This window comes from Talaromyces marneffei, chromosome 6, assembly GCF_009556855.1.
Source record: "Talaromyces marneffei chromosome 6, complete sequence".
Classification (NCBI taxonomy): Eukaryota; Fungi; Ascomycota; class Eurotiomycetes; order Eurotiales; family Trichocomaceae; genus Talaromyces; species Talaromyces marneffei.
Window position 1 is genome coordinate 1,210,772 of NC_072353.1, and position 20,264 is coordinate 1,231,035.

General features: G+C 47.7%; 8 protein-coding genes across 8 annotated transcripts; 5 read left to right on the forward strand and 3 right to left on the reverse strand.

Moving 5' to 3' along the window:
- Positions 1 to 118: 118 nt before the first annotated feature.
- Positions 119 to 988, forward strand: EYB26_007952 (uncharacterized protein; the record flags this gene model as incomplete). Its single annotated transcript, XM_054267211.1, has 2 exons — positions 119 to 329; positions 405 to 988. 2 exons carry the CDS (start codon positions 119 to 121, stop codon positions 986 to 988), a joined length of 795 nt encoding a protein of 264 aa, XP_054123186.1.
- Positions 989 to 1,093: 105 nt separating this feature from the next.
- EYB26_007953 (uncharacterized protein) lies at positions 1,094 to 2,800 on the forward strand (the record flags this gene model as incomplete). The annotated part of the gene is made up of 1 exon (XM_054267212.1): positions 1,094 to 2,800. One exon carries the CDS (start codon positions 1,094 to 1,096, stop codon positions 2,798 to 2,800), a length of 1,707 nt encoding a protein of 568 aa, XP_054123187.1.
- Positions 2,801 to 4,251: 1,451 nt separating this feature from the next.
- EYB26_007954 (uncharacterized protein) lies at positions 4,252 to 5,563 on the forward strand (the record flags this gene model as incomplete). Its single annotated transcript, XM_054267213.1, has 2 exons — positions 4,252 to 5,370; positions 5,423 to 5,563. The coding sequence occupies 2 exons, from the start codon at positions 4,252 to 4,254 to the stop codon at positions 5,561 to 5,563; spliced, it is 1,260 nt and encodes a 419-aa protein (XP_054123188.1).
- A 939-nt stretch (positions 5,564 to 6,502) lies between these two features.
- On the forward strand, positions 6,503 to 9,871 carry EYB26_007955 (uncharacterized protein; the record flags this gene model as incomplete). The annotated part of the gene is made up of 1 exon (XM_054267214.1): positions 6,503 to 9,871. One exon carries the CDS (start codon positions 6,503 to 6,505, stop codon positions 9,869 to 9,871), a length of 3,369 nt encoding a protein of 1,122 aa, XP_054123189.1.
- Positions 9,872 to 10,019: 148 nt separating this feature from the next.
- On the reverse strand, positions 10,020 to 13,256 carry EYB26_007956 (uncharacterized protein; the record flags this gene model as incomplete). Its single annotated transcript, XM_054267215.1, has 8 exons — positions 10,020 to 10,267; positions 10,332 to 10,503; positions 10,566 to 10,649; positions 10,701 to 10,837; positions 10,890 to 11,719; positions 11,772 to 11,809; positions 11,862 to 11,979; positions 12,031 to 13,256. The coding sequence occupies 8 exons, from the start codon at positions 13,254 to 13,256 to the stop codon at positions 10,020 to 10,022; spliced, it is 2,853 nt and encodes a 950-aa protein (XP_054123190.1).
- A 652-nt stretch (positions 13,257 to 13,908) lies between these two features.
- Positions 13,909 to 14,896, reverse strand: EYB26_007957 (uncharacterized protein; the record flags this gene model as incomplete). Its single annotated transcript, XM_054267216.1, has 6 exons — positions 13,909 to 13,969; positions 14,024 to 14,122; positions 14,186 to 14,282; positions 14,421 to 14,448; positions 14,633 to 14,650; positions 14,888 to 14,896. 6 exons carry the CDS (start codon positions 14,894 to 14,896, stop codon positions 13,909 to 13,911), a joined length of 312 nt encoding a protein of 103 aa, XP_054123191.1.
- Positions 14,897 to 15,852: 956 nt separating this feature from the next.
- EYB26_007958 (uncharacterized protein) lies at positions 15,853 to 18,605 on the forward strand (the record flags this gene model as incomplete). Its single annotated transcript, XM_054267217.1, has 2 exons — positions 15,853 to 17,153; positions 17,228 to 18,605. 2 exons carry the CDS (start codon positions 15,853 to 15,855, stop codon positions 18,603 to 18,605), a joined length of 2,679 nt encoding a protein of 892 aa, XP_054123192.1.
- A 121-nt stretch (positions 18,606 to 18,726) lies between these two features.
- EYB26_007959 (uncharacterized protein) lies at positions 18,727 to 20,166 on the reverse strand (the record flags this gene model as incomplete). Its single annotated transcript, XM_054267218.1, has 1 exon — positions 18,727 to 20,166. One exon carries the CDS (start codon positions 20,164 to 20,166, stop codon positions 18,727 to 18,729), a length of 1,440 nt encoding a protein of 479 aa, XP_054123193.1.
- Positions 20,167 to 20,264: the final 98 nt, after the last annotated feature.

The following is a 20,264-nucleotide window of genomic DNA, read 5'->3' on the forward strand; positions in this document are numbered from 1 at the left end:
AAGAAAAAAGATGAAAAGTGCCGTCGTGATATCTTTCTTTTTCAACGCGCGAGGCGATACTCTGGAAAAATCAACTATGGGACTCTATCGCTCGCTTCTCCACCATCTGCTAAGCAAAATGCCAGACCTCATGCCATGTCTCGATTATTGCGGCACACACAGACTGAGCGCCATCAAAGACACGGGTTGGGAACCCGAAATGCTCAAGGAAATATTCTCACTGGTTGTTGACCGTCTTCAAAATCGTCGCGTGGTTTGCTTTGTCGACGCATTGGATGAATGCCCTGAGGATGACGTCCGTGACATGATTTCTTTGTTTGAGGAGCTCAGTGCCCGCGAGAATTCGTACAATTTCTAGGTTTGTTTCTCTAGTCGCCATTACCCAGAGATTACTATCAAAACAGGGCTTCAGCTTGTCTTGGAGAAAGAGCAGGATCACGGAGACGATATCCGCCTTTACATCGATTCTCAGCTAAAAATTGAGAATACACCGCAGGCCGATGATATAAAGGCAGAAATATTACGCAAATCCTCCGGTATATTTCTCTGGGTCGCTTTAGTTATTCCGATGCTTAATAAAGAACACGATCGAGGTCGAACGAAAGCCTTGAAACGAAGACTCGACGAAATCCCTGCTGGCTTACGTGACCTGTTTATTGATATCCTCACAAGAGATTGCAACAATGTCGATGAAATGGTCCTTTGCGTTCAGTTGATCCTATTTGCGAAGCGGCCCCTCAGTCCCCAGGAACTGTATGTTGCTCTACTGACTGGATTTGATGATCAGCCTCAAGACCCATTTAACGCCGCGGAGGTGACGGCAGAGGTTCTAAGAAAGTTCATTCTGGACGTATCGAAAGGATTAGCTGAGATCACAAAGTCCATGCCACCAACCGTTCAGTTCATCCACGAGTCAGTGCGGGACTTCCTGCTCAAAGAAAGTGGAGTAAACAAGCTGTCAAATGGAGAGAAGAATATTGAAGCCTAGAGCCACGCCATAATCACGAGAATCTGCCTACTGCAGCTCGGAGCAGATATAGAGTCCCCTCCCTTAGGTCTCCGTTGGAGAGCAATTTTCCCACCTTCGGCCGAAATGATCTCAAGAAGCTTCCCCTTCTTGGAATATGCGGTAAACCATATTCTGCACCATTCTAATGCTGCACAACGCCTCGGAGTTTCGCAGGTGTCGTTATTTCAACATTTAGTTCTGGGAAGGTGGATCCCCATCTACAACGCTTTTCAAAAACATTCAATTTATATGTACAATCTCGACGTCCACATCCTGTATATTCTTTCGGCACAAGGAGCGGAGGCTCTCATAAGAGTTCATCCCGAGAGATCTCATCACCTATCGCTGAGAGGTGGCCGATTCGAATACCCGATACTTGCTACATTATATTCCGGTAACAGCAGAGCAGCGAGGGCATTACTAGATATCGATCCTTCAGAGGACATCTATCCCGACGAAGCTCTGCAGAGCTCTATTGATTACCCACAAAAAATGAGATTAAAAAAGTTCACATCTTCACGCAATTTAATCTCATATCTTGCGGAGTTTGGAGACACGGTTATATTACGGAAAATGCTAGAGACGCGTGAATACAAGAAGTGTGACTACAGAACTTATCTCAATGGGCCGGTCAACCCTCTCCTCTACGCTTCATCAGAGGCTGTCGTGGAGCTCCTCTTAGAATTTGCGCAAGATCTTCATCCAGTCACCGGTTATGACCAGAGCGATGTAGCAACTAATATTAGTATTACGGTGGGCGATGAACCAGATAACACGCCACCCTTGCAGCAAATACTAGAACGCTGGTTTCTCCCTGGGCAAAGTTTCCTGGCATATGTGGCTGAGAGAGGATTTGAACGGTTGGCAAGAGCTGCATTCCAAAAGGTAGACTATGATGTCAACGAAACGAACGTGCTAGGACAAACACCATTCTCCCTTGCGGCTCAAGGCCGCATCAACCATGCTGGCCGACTAGCGATCATGAACAGCCTGCACGAAGCACATGCAAACCCAAATACGCCAGACAAGTACGGCAGGACGCCCTTGCATTACGCAGTACTGACACCATTCAATGAAGAGGTCATTCAATTCCTCGTATCTATACATGATGTCAACCTAGAGAATAAAGATCATCAAGGGCTCACAGCACTTGCTTCAGCTGTTCTGGAAAACAGAAAGGGATACATCCAAATCCTTCTTGCTGCTGGGGCTGATCCCATGCCCCGTTTGCCTGACGGGAGCACCATGCTCATATATAATGTGAAGAAAGGAAACATGGGAAGTTTCAGTCTCCTATTCGGTGATCCGAGATTTGACCTTGATGCCGTTGATCTCTATGGGCGTACAGCGCTCTCATGGTGCGCGACAGTTGGGGACGAGGTGGCAGCTAAGATGATGTCAATGCTTCTCGAATCAGAGACAGTGGACCCTAATTTACGAGATAACGAAGGCCGCACAGCCTTGGAACGGGCAATATGCGCTGCTCAACCTACAATGGTGAGCATATTATGTTCACCCACGCAGTCCCTGGATCTCAGGAATAGCAAGGGGGAAAACCTCCTTGGGTTGGTCGCCGCTCTTTGTCGTAAGCAGAATTGTCGCCAGTTTCACGAGATAGCTAGACTGCTTCTTGCGTCAGGACACTTCAAACCTCGCTGGGGAAGGGGACATCGATATCTATTGCTAGATCGCTGTGAGTCATATGGTTTGAAGGAAATATCACAGATGATAAAGACATTCCTAGAAGGCGGCGATTTGGGTCCACCAGTGATGGGATATCCTCTACCATAAGGACGGAAGTAGGATATTCTCAATTGAAGCAAATTGGGAGAAAAAAATTGAAAATACATTAATAAAAACGCTGAACCCTTTGCCCTCAGCACCTTCTTGCAAATACCGAGGTATTATTGAACAACTCATCACATTCTACTTGTAATGCTTTTTAATGATAAAGACACGACTTGATACCCCTCGACTGGATTACAACAGGAATTTAGCTAAAATTTCCGGATTTGGCTACTTGATATATCTAGTGGTAAAATAGTGCCCTGATGATTAGCCCTAGCCCTAGCCCTATATAGCCTCATCAATTGTAAAAGCTGAACGAAATGGCCGCCTCATTTTGCGGTAAACCGTGATTTTCCTATGGTAGTAAAAGGTAAATTTCAGCTGTAAAATTAGCTTTATAGCCATATTTAACTAGGGGATAGTCAAAGAACTGAAAGACCGCGGTAAGCACACGTGGGTTTGCCTTTTCAGCGGTGCAGTATGAGGGAATTGTTTCTACCACCCAAGATATTAACCAAATATTCTCCTATATCAAACAATGACATTACCCAAGGTCTGGTCTGATTTATACCACATTTGTATATTTCTGTTATCAAACCATGTGTCACAAATGAGTTTTCACTTTCGAATATGTGCCAAGACGACGAGAGGTAGTACTGTGTTGCTGGTGTGTTGGCCAGTCCGATACATAACATAGCTGATTTGGTGGTACAATACGTAGCCTTAGCATTCATGACTATTCTGGGGCTATTTCATCATTGCTCATTAGGTAATGGGTTTGCCTCATTTAGTTCGACCTCAGAAGGGTCAGTATACTCAGGTACCGACACCGACTTGTCTATTCTCTACACCCTAGTAGCATCAAGATCGATTAGAACCCTCTCTATCCAGGTTCGCACACTGAAATTATGAGTCAATTGAGTTTCCATGGACCTGCGATGATCTCCGGATAGACGTACCCCAGAATCGTCTCGTGTAACGTCCTGCCAAGCTCCATACATACCAACAAGTGGGCATTCAAATGTCAAACGCGGCATTCCATCTATTTCGTTAAGGTTTGGACTGAATGTGTAATGCAAAAAAAAAAAAAAAAAAAAAAAAACCATTTGGTATATGACATGTAACATGTAGAAGGATCCTAGGATGGATTTACATACGCGTTGTTAATTCTTAGGCAAGGCTGTGTCGAACATACCAGCTCGCAGCCCATGGGAGGAAGGTATATGAGGCATTTACCAATGCCATTTGTTCTGTGACTCTTATAAGCAACTCATAGATAATTTAAACGTAGTCTAATATCAACTTGACTAGACGGGCCGTCGGCGCACTCCTTTTGTGGCTGTTTTGAGAGTTCCTTGACCGACTCTTATCAGTACGGTTTAGCTTATATACTCCTATTTCACTCTAGAGACTCTAGAGTCAGAATCAAAATAAAGCACCTAAATCTATGCATCATGGCTCTCAGTAACATTCCAACTGTGACAACGTTCTCGGGGTATTGCAAAGCTCACACAGAAGATGAAAAACAGGTGCTTTTGACCCAAACAGAGACGTACTTGTCTCATCCATTGAGAAGAAACTCAAAGAGCTCGTCAGCTGGAACAGAAGACTATATCCAACGCCATATTCAGCTACAAGGAGGCGGTCATGAGCATTGTCTTCCTTCGCCGTATCAATCTCGAAGAGGCAGTCGTGGCACGTTGAATGGATACGATCCAGATATGAATCGTCCATTTGACACCGTCTTATCAACTTCTTCTTCTTGGCTTAGGAAACTCAGCACAAAGAATCAACATGATCAGCAAACAGTTTTAGCAAAATACGTCTATCAACGGGACCTTCTCCAAGACCCTTGTGACAACATCAGGATATGCCTAGTACAACAAAAGGCCACAACCAAAAAATTATACGTCGTCAAGATCTTTGTCCACCCCTTACGCAATGGCTTTAAATCATATACAAGACGAGTCACAACAGAATTTTGCATCGCACACACCTTACAACATCCCAACGTTGTCCGTGTTATTGAACTACTACCCAATGAACACGGTGACCTGTGCCAGGTCATGGAATACTGTGATGCAGGCAGTCTTCTCAATCTTATAGAGCAAGTCAACAAACTTACACACGACGAAGCAGACTGTTTCCTCAAACAGGTTCTACATGCGGTGCAATACATCCATAGTGTAGGCGTGTCTCATCGAAATCTGAAGCCTGAGAACATACTTTTGACCAGGCGAGGGACTTTGAAAATTACGGATTTTTGCTGTGCGGAATGTTTTAGATTACCATGGGTGGCGCCACCGGCATTGAAGCAAAGCCCACCAGAAATAGTAAGCGCACACCAGCAGGACTTGAAAGGAACGATTGCATATATGGCGCCAGAACAGTTTGGGAAGACGGCATTTGATCCTGCGGCGGGGGATATGTGGGCTGTTGGGATTGTCTATTTCGCCATGAGGTCTGGCCGGTTACCTTGGAAGAGATCCACGAATGAAGATTCATTATATCGCACGTATACGAGAGACTTGGAGCATGGACGGGGGAACAAATACTTGGACCTTGTAGCGGGGGTAGGCCAAAGCCGTTCCCTGGATCGAAAATCAAGCTGACATCGTCTTTCAGGAAACTCGCCGAGATACACTCTACTCCATATTGCAGCCGAATCCTCGAAATCGGTCTACAGCTACCCAAGCTCTTGACTCGGAGTGGATCAGAGGCGTCAAGCTCTGTCCAGCTGCTAGTGAGATTTGTACGGGCGATTGATCAACACGAGCTAAATCAACCCTGCCGATACCAATCCTTTAAATCAGTTTTTGAGTTGGAAATTTCATGTGCCTCTCGTCATGCATAGGTCTCGATGGTCCAGATGTCTTTTTCGTATTCAATATAATCAATAGAAAGACGAATTCCTGACACGTTCTTCTGTGTGTAAGCAGCGGTGAGTATATCCCATTACTTTTGCAGTAGCCTATTCCCATTACTTCCCATGTTATAATCGCCATGGAAAAGGGAGGAGAAATCAAAGTGACGGTGGAGTGTAGATAGCCCGTCCCTATTTTTATATGAGAGATTAATTTGGAGCAACCACAGCGCGCGGCGACGTTCCCGCTCCGCCCTCACCACAAACCCTAACCTCACACGAGGGATTTTTTCCTACCAGTCGCGATTTATCTTTCTTACGCATGGCATATCACTTTTCCATGTGGCCCACTGCACACGTTTAGCTTTGCAGGTCAAACAGTTACACCATGGAAAACCAGAGGGTAGGGCAAAAACGAGCTGTTACTGTGCATTCTTCCCAGTTTAGCGAATCATTCCGTGGATTTGCTTGGAAGCTCGAGGATTCAGCGTCATAGTCATGATCAAAGAGCAGCTCGGATCCGTTCATACTATCTCGCTAATCGCGCAGATGGCACGTCAATATCCTCCTGTCTAGGAAAATAGTGAAAATATTTTCTTTCTGGGGTTTTTTGTGCAGCCTGTACCTTCCTGTTATGGCTTACCTCATACATCCCTCGGTCTACTTAAGGCCCTGGGAGAGACCGCACATTTCTACGACTTGATAATTCTCCCATCTGATTTACTCATTTCTTTGCTTTGACTTTCCCGCGGGCTTGAATCTTTCTCTTACGCGCACAGCACCATCCGGCTTGCCCGTCGCCATCCTCTTCGGCGCAAAAAAGTCTTGCTGTGGTCGAAGAAATGGACAACAAGCCATTAGATCCCGAAAAGGATCATGAAGTCACCGATGTCGAAGCAAATCGTACTGGCCGCATCACTTTCCTCCCCGATGAAAGAGACCATGTAACTCGACGACCCCGGACGCAAGACAGAGGCAGTCGTAGTCGTCGCCGTTCCCTAAGCCAGACTTCTATCAACAGCACGCGCTCTCGCTCTGTTTCCGAGGTGCCCATTGAATTTCGACGCTTGAGTTATCAGCTCTCGGAGTCCCAGAGAACTCGTCCGGTGGATGACGACGATGATGAACCTCAATTCGAACCTGTCAATCGCAGCAGCAGCAAAAAGGATACGAAAATCGACGACAACGCCGAGATTTTTGAGAATCTCGAGTTCCATAGTCTGCCTCCTGAGCTCCTGTGTAAACAGCTTGGTGTCAGTGATGCGGATGGACTCTCGCCCTCCGAAGCCGCAGAGCGTCTTGCCCGTCATGGCCCCAACGCTCTTCCTCATCGACGCGAGAACTACATCCTCAAACTTCTGACGTACGTTTTTGGCGGATTCTGTTCCGTCCTCTGGATCGGCGTCATAATCTTCTTTATCTGCTGGCGCCCACTCGGTGATCCAAATCCACAGCCATACAACCTCGGTCTTGGTATCCTCGTCCTTATCGTCATCTTTCTCCAAGCCGCTTTTTCCGCCTTTCAAGATTGGTCGACTGCCAGAACAATGAAGGCCATTTTGGACCTTCTTCCCGCCGAAGCTCTCGCCGTACGATCTGGGCAGTCCGTTCGTGTCCCATCATCCAATCTTGTGGTAGGCGATATCGTCAAAATCAGCATTGGAAACAAAGTCCCCGCCGATATGCGTCTGCTGACTACATCGGGTGACGTACGATTCGATCGATCCATGTTGACCGGCGAGTCTGAGGAAGTTGAAGGAGTCACTAATATGACCGACGAAAATTTCCTCGAAACCCGCAATATCGCCATGATGGGAACCTTGGTTACAAACGGTACGGCTACAGGAGTAGTTGTATTAACAGGCAAAGACTCAGTCATGGGCCATATTGCGCTTACCACGACATCGGTTAAGAGTCAACCTACACTCATCCAACTCGAAATTAGCCGCTTTGTCAAGATCATTGTCTGTTTGACTGTTTTCCTTGCTGCTTTGCTATTGTTCACTTGGGTTGGCTGGCTGCGCAAGGATCATGCTGCCTTTATGAATGTCGTTGATATGCTGGACGATGTCATGGGTTGTGTCGTTGCATTTATCCCGGAAGGTATGCCCGTGGGCGTTGCTCTAACGTTGATGATGATTGCTAGGCGAATGAAGGACAATAATATCCTGCCCAAGGGTCTATCGACGGTCGAGACACTTGGATGTGTTAATGTAATTTGTTCAGATAAGACAGGAACGTTGACTGAGAACCGCATGACAGTCGTCACGACTGCCTTTGTGGACGAGCGCATGTCCGCAGCTGATGCTGCTGTGGCTTCCAGGACCTCAAACACAGAACCAATCCGCGAACTGCTCAAAGCCGCTGCTATCTGCAATGATGGAACATTCGAAGCCACAACTTTGAACATGCCAGCAATGGACCGCCTTGTGCAAGGAAACGCTACTGACGGTGCATCACTCAAATTCGTCGAGTCAGTAGAAGATGGTTCTTGCCAGAGACTGAGAGATGCCAATCCTCGCGTATTCGCCATTCCATTCAACTCTTCGAACAAATGGATGCTCACGCTCCATAAAACCGAATCGAGCATGGAAAAGGGACATGAAAACCAAATTGAGGCGATTGACCGACCCAATTTCCTGTTGATTGTCAAGGGTGCATCAGACATCCTCCTACCGCATTGCACACATTACTGGTCCTACAAGCAAAACAGCATTCAAACTCTCGACGATGACGCCAAACTGCAACTCGCAACGCTTCAAGAAAAAATGTCTCGTAACGCCGAGCGTGTGATCATGCTCTGTCAGCGAACCGTCACACCCAGAGAAACTCTGGGCTCAAACGCCTTTAGCGACGAGATTCGCGAAGAAGGGCTTTCAGACCTGACCCTTATCGGTTTGTTAGGTATAGTCGATCCACCTCGCAAGGAGACGGCTTCAACCGTGGCTTCGTGTCGGCGTGCCGGTATTCGTTTCCTCATGGTCACTGGAGACCTTGGTCTTACAGGGGCAGCAATCGCAAGAGACGTTGGCATATTCTCCGGGTCCGCGGACCCAGACACCATCCACACTATCATTAGCAGACGAGATTATAACCAGGATAGCAGCAGCACCGACGTCAACAGTGACTGGTCCCAGACTAGTCTCTTACTCGAAGGCCCATCTCTTTCTCAGCTTACAGATGCCGACTGGGATGTTATTTGTGGGTATCAAGAAATCGTCTTTGGCCGTACCATGCCCGAACAGAAACTGCGTATCGTCAATGAATTCCGCTCACGAAACTACGTCGTTGCCGTTACTGGTGATGGAGTAAACGATGCACCAGCCATGCGAGCCGCAGATGTCGGCATCGCCGTCGTCTCAGGTAGCGACGTCGCCCTCGAAGCCGCCGATCTCGTCCTAATGGACAAATTCGACTCCATCGTCGAAGCCATTCGCCTCGGTCGACTGGTTTTCCAAAACCTTCAAAAGGTTATCAGTTACCTTCTCCCAGCCGGATCCTGGTCCGAGATCTGGCCAGTGCTGATGAACGTGTACTTCGGTGTTCCGCTCCCTCTCTCTTCATTTCTCATGATCATCATCTGCGTCTTCACCGACTTGTTCTTGTCACTCTCTCTAATCATGGAACAAGAAGAATTCGATCTTTTGGACCTCCCACCCCGAAACCACCGCAAGGACCACCTTATCAACCTCAAAGTCTACATCCAAAGCTATCTATTCATCGGTGTGATGGAAACCATCTGCGCACACGCCATGTTCTTCTTATACTTCTACAAACACGCCGGCATCCCCTTTCACGCCCTCATCTTCGCGTTTGAGTCCTACTCGGATGGGTTTTATGGGTACACCGCCGACGAACTCACGCATTTCAACACCGTGGGCCAAAGCGTCTATTTCATCACTTTACTCTTCCTGCAATGGGGCAATATTCTCAGCGTACGCAATAAGCGTCTTTCAATCCTTCAAGCTGATCCCATCAGGAAGGAGCGTCGGAACCCGTGGCTGTTAGCTAGTGCAATTATCAGTCTTGCTATTGCGGTGTTTGTCACTGAGGAACCAGGTTTGCAGCAAATCTTTCAGACTGCGTCGGCCCCGATTGAGTTCTGGTTTTATCCGATTCCATTGGCGGTGGGGATTTTGTTGATGGATGAGATTAGGAAGTTGGCTGTGAGAGTTTGGCCAGGAAGTTGGGTTGCGAAGATTGCGTGGTGATAATTTCTTTCGGTTACAGAGTAAAAGTTTTGAAGGACCAGATTGAAGATATAGACCTATATAATAGATAGGTATTATGAAACTTATGTTATGTTTTCCTACACGTCCAATAGACAGAAGGATTGATCAGCAACGTGATTGATCCAGCTCATTGTGCTTCAGGCCAGCATCCAACAATGGCTACGGCTTCACCATCAACCGTCAAGACCACATTAGCTCCATACTCCAATGGATTGCCTTCCCAAACCACAAAGTCAGAGTTTCTCTCTGCACCTTCAAAGCCAAGAATATCATCAATCTTGCTTGAGAATAAATCTACAACTTCCTTTTCTCCGAGACCAGCCTCTTTGCCAATGGCGGCTGCTTCAATGGGGAGGTTTGCGAGATGCCAGTCGACTGTCATCAGGACAGAAAATTAGTAAGAGATATTCGATTGAGTTAACCAAGGGAGAGAATGTACATTCAGGAAGCATTGCAAGTGCAAAGGTGACATTTGACTCCTTAAGAACCTGCACCGGGGAGATTGTCAATGGTGGACCAACGAGGAGATCCTTGCTCTCCCATCTCACTGGCGCAGAGTGAGCGGCGGTGAAAATGAGAGGGAGACCAGCCGCGGCGATTTCATTGGCGACCTAACATCACGCATTTAGATATTTTGCTTCAGGCTGTCGATTGAAGATAGACAAGAACTTACACTTGGTGCCTCGGCAGCACCATACACCACCAATTTGGCCTTGGGATAATCTTTCTTGATTTTGACGATTTGAAGAATATCGTACTAGATACGGTTAGTCTGCCATAACCTTCATTTAGAATGATTTTGTAGTACCTTGTTCTCAGTATGAACGACAACTGTGATCTTGCCATCCGCAGCCTTTCCGTATAATGTATCCTTGCCTTTGTTTTCTGACAGAATTTTTCGCAGAGCAGCAACGGACTTAGATACCGTCGGGGTTTGAGACGAGCCTATGTAGCTTGGTCAGTCCTGGTCACCAAACGAGAGTGAAGAATAGCATACCCTTCGCTTCCTGTCCGACTACAAAATGTAAAGCTGCATCATCCTTGAATATCCCGCCATTTAGAGGATTACTACCCTCAGCTATCTTGAACCCAGTGCTGACACCCCTCAAAAACCCATTGGCGTACGGATATGTAATCGAACGAGTGACACCGCCAATTCGGGCCCGCTCAAAGGCCTTACCTTCAAAATGAATGCCGTATTTGGCGTACACGGCTGATTCGGGGTCGTATATGTTAGCATTGGAATTACCGACTCCGTCAGATGTGCTCTTCTCTGATTCTATTTCGATGATGCCTAAGCCACTGGATACAGTGGTCAACCCGGGGAGGACGTGTCCATTGCGGAGAGAGATCACTTTATCAAATGATTTTGTCGAGACACATTCGTTGTGTTCTCCAAGACAATCAATTTTGCCATTTGTAAGAACCATTGTCAAGTTTCCTTGTGAAGAGTGCTTGGCATGTGCATTTTCCAAGTAAGAAGTGCTAATGCCTGTAATGAGCACAGTTACATCTCGCTTTGAATCCGAGCAAAAAGCTTGAACGTCTCCGGGTGCAGCTTCTGCACGCATATTGGGTTTTTGCAATGTAGGCTTCGAATAACCCGTCTTCTCATCCAGTGTAGGTCTACCATCAATGTATACCTGCAGCGGCGATGCGCCAGCTGACAATGGATGGGCGTTCCAAACGACCAAATCTGCATCATATCCAGGCTTTGTGTAGCCGATACGGTGATGCATTTCGAGAGACCTGGCGGGGACACTGGTGACTGACTGTAAAGCAAGAATTTCCGGAAGACCAAACGAATGCGCAGTGGCAGCTTGGGACCTACGCTTGTCTTAGCAATGCGTATACAGCCATATATTGAACATGAACTTACAGGAGATATCTCGCATTAGTGTTGGGCTCGACATGGTCCTAGTAGACCATTAGAACAATAGTCCGAAATTCGACCATTGTAATAACTTACTGATTTAAAGGCAAGTGGTACGCCATGCTCAGCCAGAATTTTACCGGCCTGCAGATTGCCTTCATACCCTTCCTTTTTGTATAGACTAAAGTCGGCAAATGTCGCCACAGTAATATTCCTGTTTTCTGTCAGTCGAGTTCATACCCATAAACAACAAGGAATCACATACTGTCCGCTACTCTTGATCAATTCGGGCACTTTCCATGCACTCAAAGCATGATGGAACGCTTGAATATGAAAGCCAAATTCCTCGCTATGAAGGAGCATATCCTCAAAGTCCTCTGGCTCATAGCAGTGCACATTAATGTTAATCTTCCCTCTTAGCATGGCAATAGTCGAGTCCAATTCAAGCTCTTCCGGCAGCCCTCCCTTTCCAGCCGGGCCATCAGCAAGTAAGATTGCCGCAGCAGAAGCATCTCTGTTTTGTCTTGCAATTGTTGCGGCAGCACACCATGCATCTTGACTCTCCAGCAAGTCTTTTGCGCGAGCCATATGTTGGCGGAATTTCCATGCATTGCCCATTCTGGTATGGTGGTAGACCCTGCGCGGATTTTCACCACATGCCATCTTCAAATATCGGCGTCGATCCTCCTTGGGAATACCATGCTCGAGAAGCAAATCTTCAACAACTTCTTCGCCGTGCTCCCCGCCTCGGAGCAAGTTCTTAACGGGGAATGCCTCGCCACCCATAATGTTTGCAGAGCCGGGAAGAATGAGCGACGTAGTCACGCCGCCGGATGCAATGATAGCAGTCGCAATATCATACGGCTTCAAGGAATCAAGAGATCGAACCATGGGCGTCAATGGTCCCGTTTCAGGGTTGACTTCGTTCTCGTCAGCAGAGACACTGAGAATCGGCCAGTCATAGGCCAGATGATGTGAATGCATGTCCACCAGGCCTGGTGTGACAAATTCGCCATTGTAATGACGAACGATGGTGTTCGAGTCAATCTCAATTTCATTTGAGCTGGTCAATGAAATAGATCGTACAACACCCTCTTGAAAACAAATGTCCACTGGCTCTGAAGAGATGCTATCTCCATCGAAAAGAGTTACGTTCCGCAAAACCGTGGTCTGGGACTGGCCAGAAACAGCGTTCCATCGCGGGTTGCTACGATTGGCAGAAACAGGGAACGAGTAAGATAACGATGGCTTATTGTACTCTTCGCATTTTGCCAGATGTTCATCCAGTCGATCCCATTGAGATTGAGCGAGCTGCGGATCTCCGTGGAATTCCACAATGTACTTGGATTGAGGTGGATGGTAGTAGGATGTAAACCAGAGGAAGCCTATCACGATAAGAGCTGGAAGGAGCAGACGACCGAGGCGGCAGCCGCGACGGCGACGAAAGGGCGTCTGAGGACGTAGGGTCCCGACATTGGATAAGCCTTTCATTTTTATACAAGTTATGGAATAGAGACTGGAGTTTAGGTGACGTTACATGACAGCGGGTATTTATGCTGTTTGGTTGATTGAAGCTAAGAGCGTGGGGAATTGACGTGCTTATCTCCTGCTGATTTGGGAAGCTCAATATGCATCGGAGTTCGGAGTAGCACATTTCTAAGTCAGTTGGAATAGAGAACATGATTTTACCTTGATATGCTTGTATGGACATATATCTCAGAGAGTCCAATTGCATAGCGCCAGAAGGCGTCGCATGCCTCAAAGCAATTGTAACACTGTCAATTGCTGGTCTACAATTCTCGTACTCATCCACTGGGCAAGAAAGAATGTTCTATCGATACGAAGAGTTCACAAAGATCAATTATAACCCTTCGTCTTTACGTCAGAGACAAGGTAACTGCACTCGAATCGAAGGCGGTATTCAGCTTTTCTAATTCGTCGAATCCAAGCTACATACACGAGAAATTCCGCATACAAATGATGCCCGCCGGAAGGAGAAGCTCGTGAACAATGATCATATTTTGGGACCGTTTCTTTTCCGTAGAACAAGAAAAATCATCCAGATGCAATCAATCCATTTTTGAAATCACAACAAATACCCGAACCCAATGTAAACTTGCGCCAAATTGATGTCGTTCAACATTTACTCGTTGATCTCGCGGAGACGACGGAGGGTAGAGCGGGCGGCGGAAGCAGCGGGGGTCCTAGACAAGAAATCAGTCGAGGCGATCACGGTGGTATGGTATAGTGCAACTCACGAGAGAGTGTAAGCACCACCGGTCATGGTCTTCTTGCATCCAGAGCAGTTCCAGATACCAACGGAGTGACGGCGGACGGTGTTACGACCGCAGAAAGTGCTATGTAGTTAATTAGTCCTGTGTGTCGCTAAAACCCCTCGCTAAATGTTGTATTCGACGTACCAGGTGTAACGGGCGTGCTGGGCAACTTCGAGACGCTTAAGCTGCTTACGGAGCGAAGCACCGTATCGCACACCGTACTTTCCGGTAATACCGACCTCTGGAGGACCAGTTAGCAAATTCGTTCGAGAGATATCCGTCGTGGTGAGAAGAAAGGGATTTCATCAATGAACGTTGAATGTCGGTCGCTTGATGAAATTTGACGATCGTGCATCGAGGAGGAATCGGAAATCCTTACTGGTAGTTCTCTTGGCCATTTCGACTAGCTGTGAATTTGAATCGAATCAGTACTGTGTTTTGCGATAAAATTGGATGTTGTCGGCAAAATTTCGATATTTCTCGGTCGGCCACAAATCACGCAACCACACAGAGAAATCGAATCGACGGGGGGAAAGCGAGGGAGCGAATCCGAATGAGACGAAATGTCGGATTCTAGGTGTAGAGACGTACCTGTGAACTTGATGTCGGCTAAAGACAGGTTGTTGGTTGCTGAGACTTGACGATGAGTGTGGATAGCCTCGAATTTGGCGACTGTGCGGTGGTCAGTCGGTGAAAACTTTTTCCGGATTCTCTCGTTGTGCTTTCGCTTACGGGAAGATCACGGGATGTTGAGGATATGATTGGTGGATAAATGGCCCGCATCCACTACAGAGTGAGTATGCACCATTGTACCCTTGTAGGTACCTAACCTAGTTAGTAACTTACCCTTTCCATAGTTATCGATTCTCCCAGATAACCCTGAATCTCTTCTCTCCCCAGCTCTTGCATCCGTTGCTGCTTCTCGTTCTGGCTCAACAGCCCGCTACCTACTAACCAGCGACCACACAGTACTACTTTGACAGTCATCGTTATATTCCTCGCCACAATTGAGAGCCTCGGCCTGGCTATCTGGCCATTCGCAGCGACTAGTGGCCCATGTCTGCTCACTAGCTCTTAACTATACCCTCTGACCGGTTAATCTACCAGGCCACTTCATTTCACCCGCACGTCCCGACTGCCCAGCCCGCGAAGATTAATCACGCATTGTATGCTATTAAGGCTTGTGATTTCGCTTAAACCCTGGGATGCACTACTACGAGCGAGTATGAGCCTATAACAGCCCCGGAATATAGTGTCTGTAAGTCTTCAGCAAGATTTCCAAATCCACCGCGCATGATTGTAGGTGCTAGAGTAATAGAGTTAAGACTCTTAAGAGTAACTATAGTTACATAGTCCAGTATGGCCAGGACGGACCTCCTACCTAGGTAGGTAAGCCATTGCATTTAACCACATGGGTCGTCAGCAGAAGTTGTTGGCTGGGGTCCAGATTTGAATTTGCGGGGAAAATGAGAACTGCCGGTGAGAGTGAGACAGCATATCGGGGCTCCGCAACTGCTCGTAGCCAGTCCGATCTTTTGCTCTCAACTACCAATCCCTGCTGTAATACATGCTTATCCAGTTTTTAACATTTTCGCTACTCTGTCAATTCCATCCTGATCATAACGCTGCCATGCCGTCTTCTCTCTCTCTGTTATTTGTCTATGCCATTGCGTTTGATATGCGATAGTTAGACACTTATCGCTGGTGACCCCCGTCTCAGCACCAGGTTATTCTGGTAGCCCGACGACTACTCGGCGCTCGCCTTTAGCCCCCTTTGCCTGCTTCCGGACAGATCCAGATCCAGATCCAGAATGTCACCCGAAGAAGCAACGAATGCAGCCATGGAAGAAGAGCTGATGGACCAAGACGATCAGAGCGTCGCTCCGGAGACCACCCCGCCCAACGGCGTCAAGAAACGATGGCGCCGGAATCGCGTCGCTTGCGATGCCTGCCATACTCGTCGCGTGAGGTGTGATCGCGCTTTCCCGTGCTCTAGATGCGTCGCAAGCCAGACACAGTGCGAGCTCACACGAGAGAGACGCAAAAGAGGCCGCATACCTCGTAATGACTCGTCGCGGAGAGAGCATGCCTTTGCGCGCGAGGCAACGGGCATACCTGATGACAAGAAAACCTTCACCGGAAGAAGGTCGACCACCACACAGCAGACCGACTTTATCAGCATGGTTACGGATCCTATACCTACCGAACAAATGCGCCAGCCTGCCAATTTCCCTCGTTCTGCCCCTACGTCGCCCGATCATGTGCTGCATGCGTCTGCTCAGGGCAGCGGCGAACGCTTGTCTCGTCGAGATACAATACAACCATCTCCGAGAGAAACAGTGGGAGGAGGAGATAGAGCGGTTGAAGACTGGATGTCTGGCTCAAATGGATTCCCTCAAGGGCCATATCCTTATCCAATGTTTGGAAACATGGCATTCTCGGATGGATTCTTTGATATCCCATTCGGAATGATGGGCTTGAACAATCTTAATGGGTATCAACTATCGAGATCGGCGTCACGACAACAACGGAAAAATGAGCAGCCGGGACGGCCAGCAGAGGCTCCTCTGAAATATCCAGTGCTGGCGCCGTTGATGCCGTTTCTCGAACCGTATCTGTCGCGCAACCTGGTTTATGACTTGCTTGATCTGTACTTTACAAGTGCATTCTCAACGGCTATGCATCCTGTCTGTCACCACATACATTGCTATGTCGTCCGAAAAGCAGCTTTCCTCAGTCACGACAACCCACGAAATACTAGTCCTGCGTTGCTGGCAAGTATGCTTTGGGTGGCTGCACTTGACGATCGGGCTTTTTCATTGTCGATCTCCCCACCAAAGCGGAAGAAGCTCTGTCAATTCTTGTGCGCATTGACCGTACGACTTCTGAGACCGTTAATTCATGTCTCGTTTAAAGATGATGAGGCTTTGCCTATTATTGATCACCAAAATAGCTTCTCTCTCGGTAGTCACGATCGAACCCATTCCTTTGAAGAAGGCGGAGATGACCGAGGTTTGATTGGACCGGCCGGATCGTTGGATGATGTGATTACATACATCCATGTAGCTTCAATTATATCAGCTAGCGAGCAAAAGGCAGCTAGCATGCGATGGTGCGCCTCCCTCGCCCTTTTTTTTCTTCTTTTTTTTCTTTTTTTGGTTTGTTTTAGCTAACGACTAATTGCAGGTGGCATGCAGCTTTCACATTAGCAAGAGAACTACGACTAAATCAAGAAATTGAAGCTACGTCAAGTCTTAGCAGCCCAGTCGATGGGTCCAATCGGCCATTCGAGTTTGCTGAGGGTACTGGCTATGGAATAAACCACAGCGGTGCTAATGGAAACTATTTTCATCCCAGCGGCCGAGCGAGCTTGAATTGTGTGTGTACGAGACAACAGCAACGGCCGAATCTCATGACAGAAGAACATCTTCAACACCGGAACGGAAGCGTAATTACAGAAGAGCACCGAGAGGAGCGTCGTCGAACGTGGTGGCTTCTATACATCATGGACCGCCATCTTGCACTTTGCTACAATCGCCCATTAGCCCTCCTAGATGCGGAATGCGATGAGCTTCTTTTGCCTCTTGAGGAAGGACCCTGGCAGGCTGGCGATGTGCATAGCAACAGTTCCAAAGCCGCTGGACCGCAATGCCTGGTATCACCTGACACAAACAGACGGCGTTGTTTCCCGAACTTCTCATGCAATGACCACTCAGTCTTTGGCTTCTATCTGCCATTGATGGCGATCACAGGAGAATTGATTAACCTCAATCAGGCCAAGAATCATCCCATGCTCGGTACTCGTCTCCAAGTCAAGACTGCATGGGACGTGCAAGCAAACGAAGTGTTGCGTCAACTAGACACGTACAAAGCGACATTGCAGGCATTTTCAACCCGTTATTCCGCAGCAGCTCCTCCCCCTCCGCCAGCGGGACAACCCTCATCATCCACCATACCACCAACCGGACAACCTATGCAACCACTTACATTATCACCACCCATTCTCAACGAGGCAGGAGGAATCGACGACACCAACTATAAATCCTACCACTCATGGCATACGCAAACCGTCGTCGCATACGCTTCTTACGTCGTCCACGTCCTCCACATTTTGTTGATGGGGAAATGGGACCCCGTCTCCCTCCTGGAAGACAAGGACTTCTGGACCTCTTCGCCAACCTTTGCGTCTACAATCTCTCACGCTCTCGAAGCCGCAAACGCGCTTGAGCGAATCCTCCACTATGACCCAGACGTCAGTTTCATGCCGTATTTCTTCGGCATCCAACTCCTCCAGGGCAGCTTTTTGTTGTTGCTGATCGTAGAACGACTCCAAAAGGAAGCCGGCGAGGGTATTCTCAAGGCCTGCGAAGTCGTGATAAGAGCAACGGAGTCGTGCGTCGTGACGCTCAACACGGAGTATCAGCGCAATTTCAGACAGGTGATGCGTAGTGCTGTGGCGCAGGCGAGAGGAAGGCCGGTGAATCATAGTGAAATTCGGCATCGGCGAAAGGCGGTTTTGGCTTTGTATCGGTGGACGAGGAACGGGACGGGTTTGGCTTTATGATACCATCTTAGCTGGGTAAATATTTCTTTTATCGGGTTGTATATATTAACTAGTACATATATCGTTCCGTTATATATCTATCTATATCAAGAAAAGTTCTTCCGTTATCCAAAGAAATTGCTCAAGGACAGTCCAATGTAAACCCAGCCTTTCTTACGTCCCGCAGTCCATGTACACTAGTTGAAGTAGGTTGAATATTCATGACAACCAAATGCCCATCCCCACCTTCAAACGCCACACCACCCTTTTCAGCTCTCTTCGTCATTTCTGCATCGGCTTTTTGTCGCGTCCCATTCTCACAGTTCCATACCCATCCTTCCTGGAGCCATTTCCAGCTGAGATAGGCTCGTAACTCTTTGTCTTGAGGGAGGACTCGTTTCCATTCTGGCTCAGGGCAACAACTATCATCGGGTGTAGTCGAGGGCGATGGGCCGTAGCGAAGATGATCTCGACAAAATATCCGCCACGAATCAATGGCGTATGCGCCCACGCCAGGTAAATGCGCTATCTCCCATGCCACTCTTTTATCAGACTGCCCATCACCGGCATAATGATCATCTTCATCGGGCACAATCTCGTCAGAGGCAATATCCGCCCCATCCCGTTTCAGTGGATAGTTCAATTTGCGATACCTCTTCCCCTTCTCTGGCGGAGACTCAAGCCACTTCCGCGCCAAGGCAATGAATTTTGTAGCTCGTTGATTTTGGAACCCCAATCCACGGATTATCGCCACTATATCCTCATGGTTTGCGGATGCCATGTCTTCAATTGTGGGATATACATCGAACAGTTTGAAAAGAACGGGTATTGCGACGGGCCCCCGGGTTCGATTCAGAAATATCGTGGCGATCAAAAGCCGGAAGGGAGAGAGGGAGAGTTGTTCTTGGATTAGGCCGAAGGTCGGTGCTGAGATTGGTGGGAAGGGGAGGCAGGATGCTTCGATTAGAGGGAGGGGTTTGGGGAAGTAGGGGCTTAGTTTTGGGGGTTGTTTGCGGGGGGAGGATGATCTGGGGCGTTTTTGTACTTGTTCTTTTTTAATTGGAGGCGGAAGTTGAAACAATGATCCTTTTTCTAGATTCGTGATATCATCATCATCATCAACGTCGTCGTCGTCGTCGCAGTCAGTAGGAGTATCCCCTCGGTCGACGATCTCCGTTGCATCAACTGGTTGAAGCAGTAATTGCTCCGTCAACACATGAGCACTAGCCGTAGGAATTGCAATCTCTACATCCCCCTGGTTCTCAAGATCAGATCTAGTAGTTTGATTCTGCAGCTCTGTCATGGCTGTCAAGACTAACTCGCATGTCTGTGTCTGTGCCAACACAGGCACGACATCTCGACACGCGGGCTCATCATCATCTAGTGTCAACGGAGATTCCCCATCTACAGCACTAATCGTGCATATATTCTTTTCATCAGACTTGATATCCCTTCTCTTGACTTGCCCCCAAGTCTGCGATAAATCTCCATTGCCAGATTTGCCGTTCTTCCCCCTTGATCGGACAAAATAACTTGAGGTTTTGGCTGTTCTTTTTACGGTAGTCACATTGCGCCTGGGCATGGCCAGGCCTGCAGCGCATTTGACCAGAGGTAATAATAATAAAAGTAAGAAATGAGATGATAGCCAAAAACTGTTAACAGGATGATGATAAAGATGAA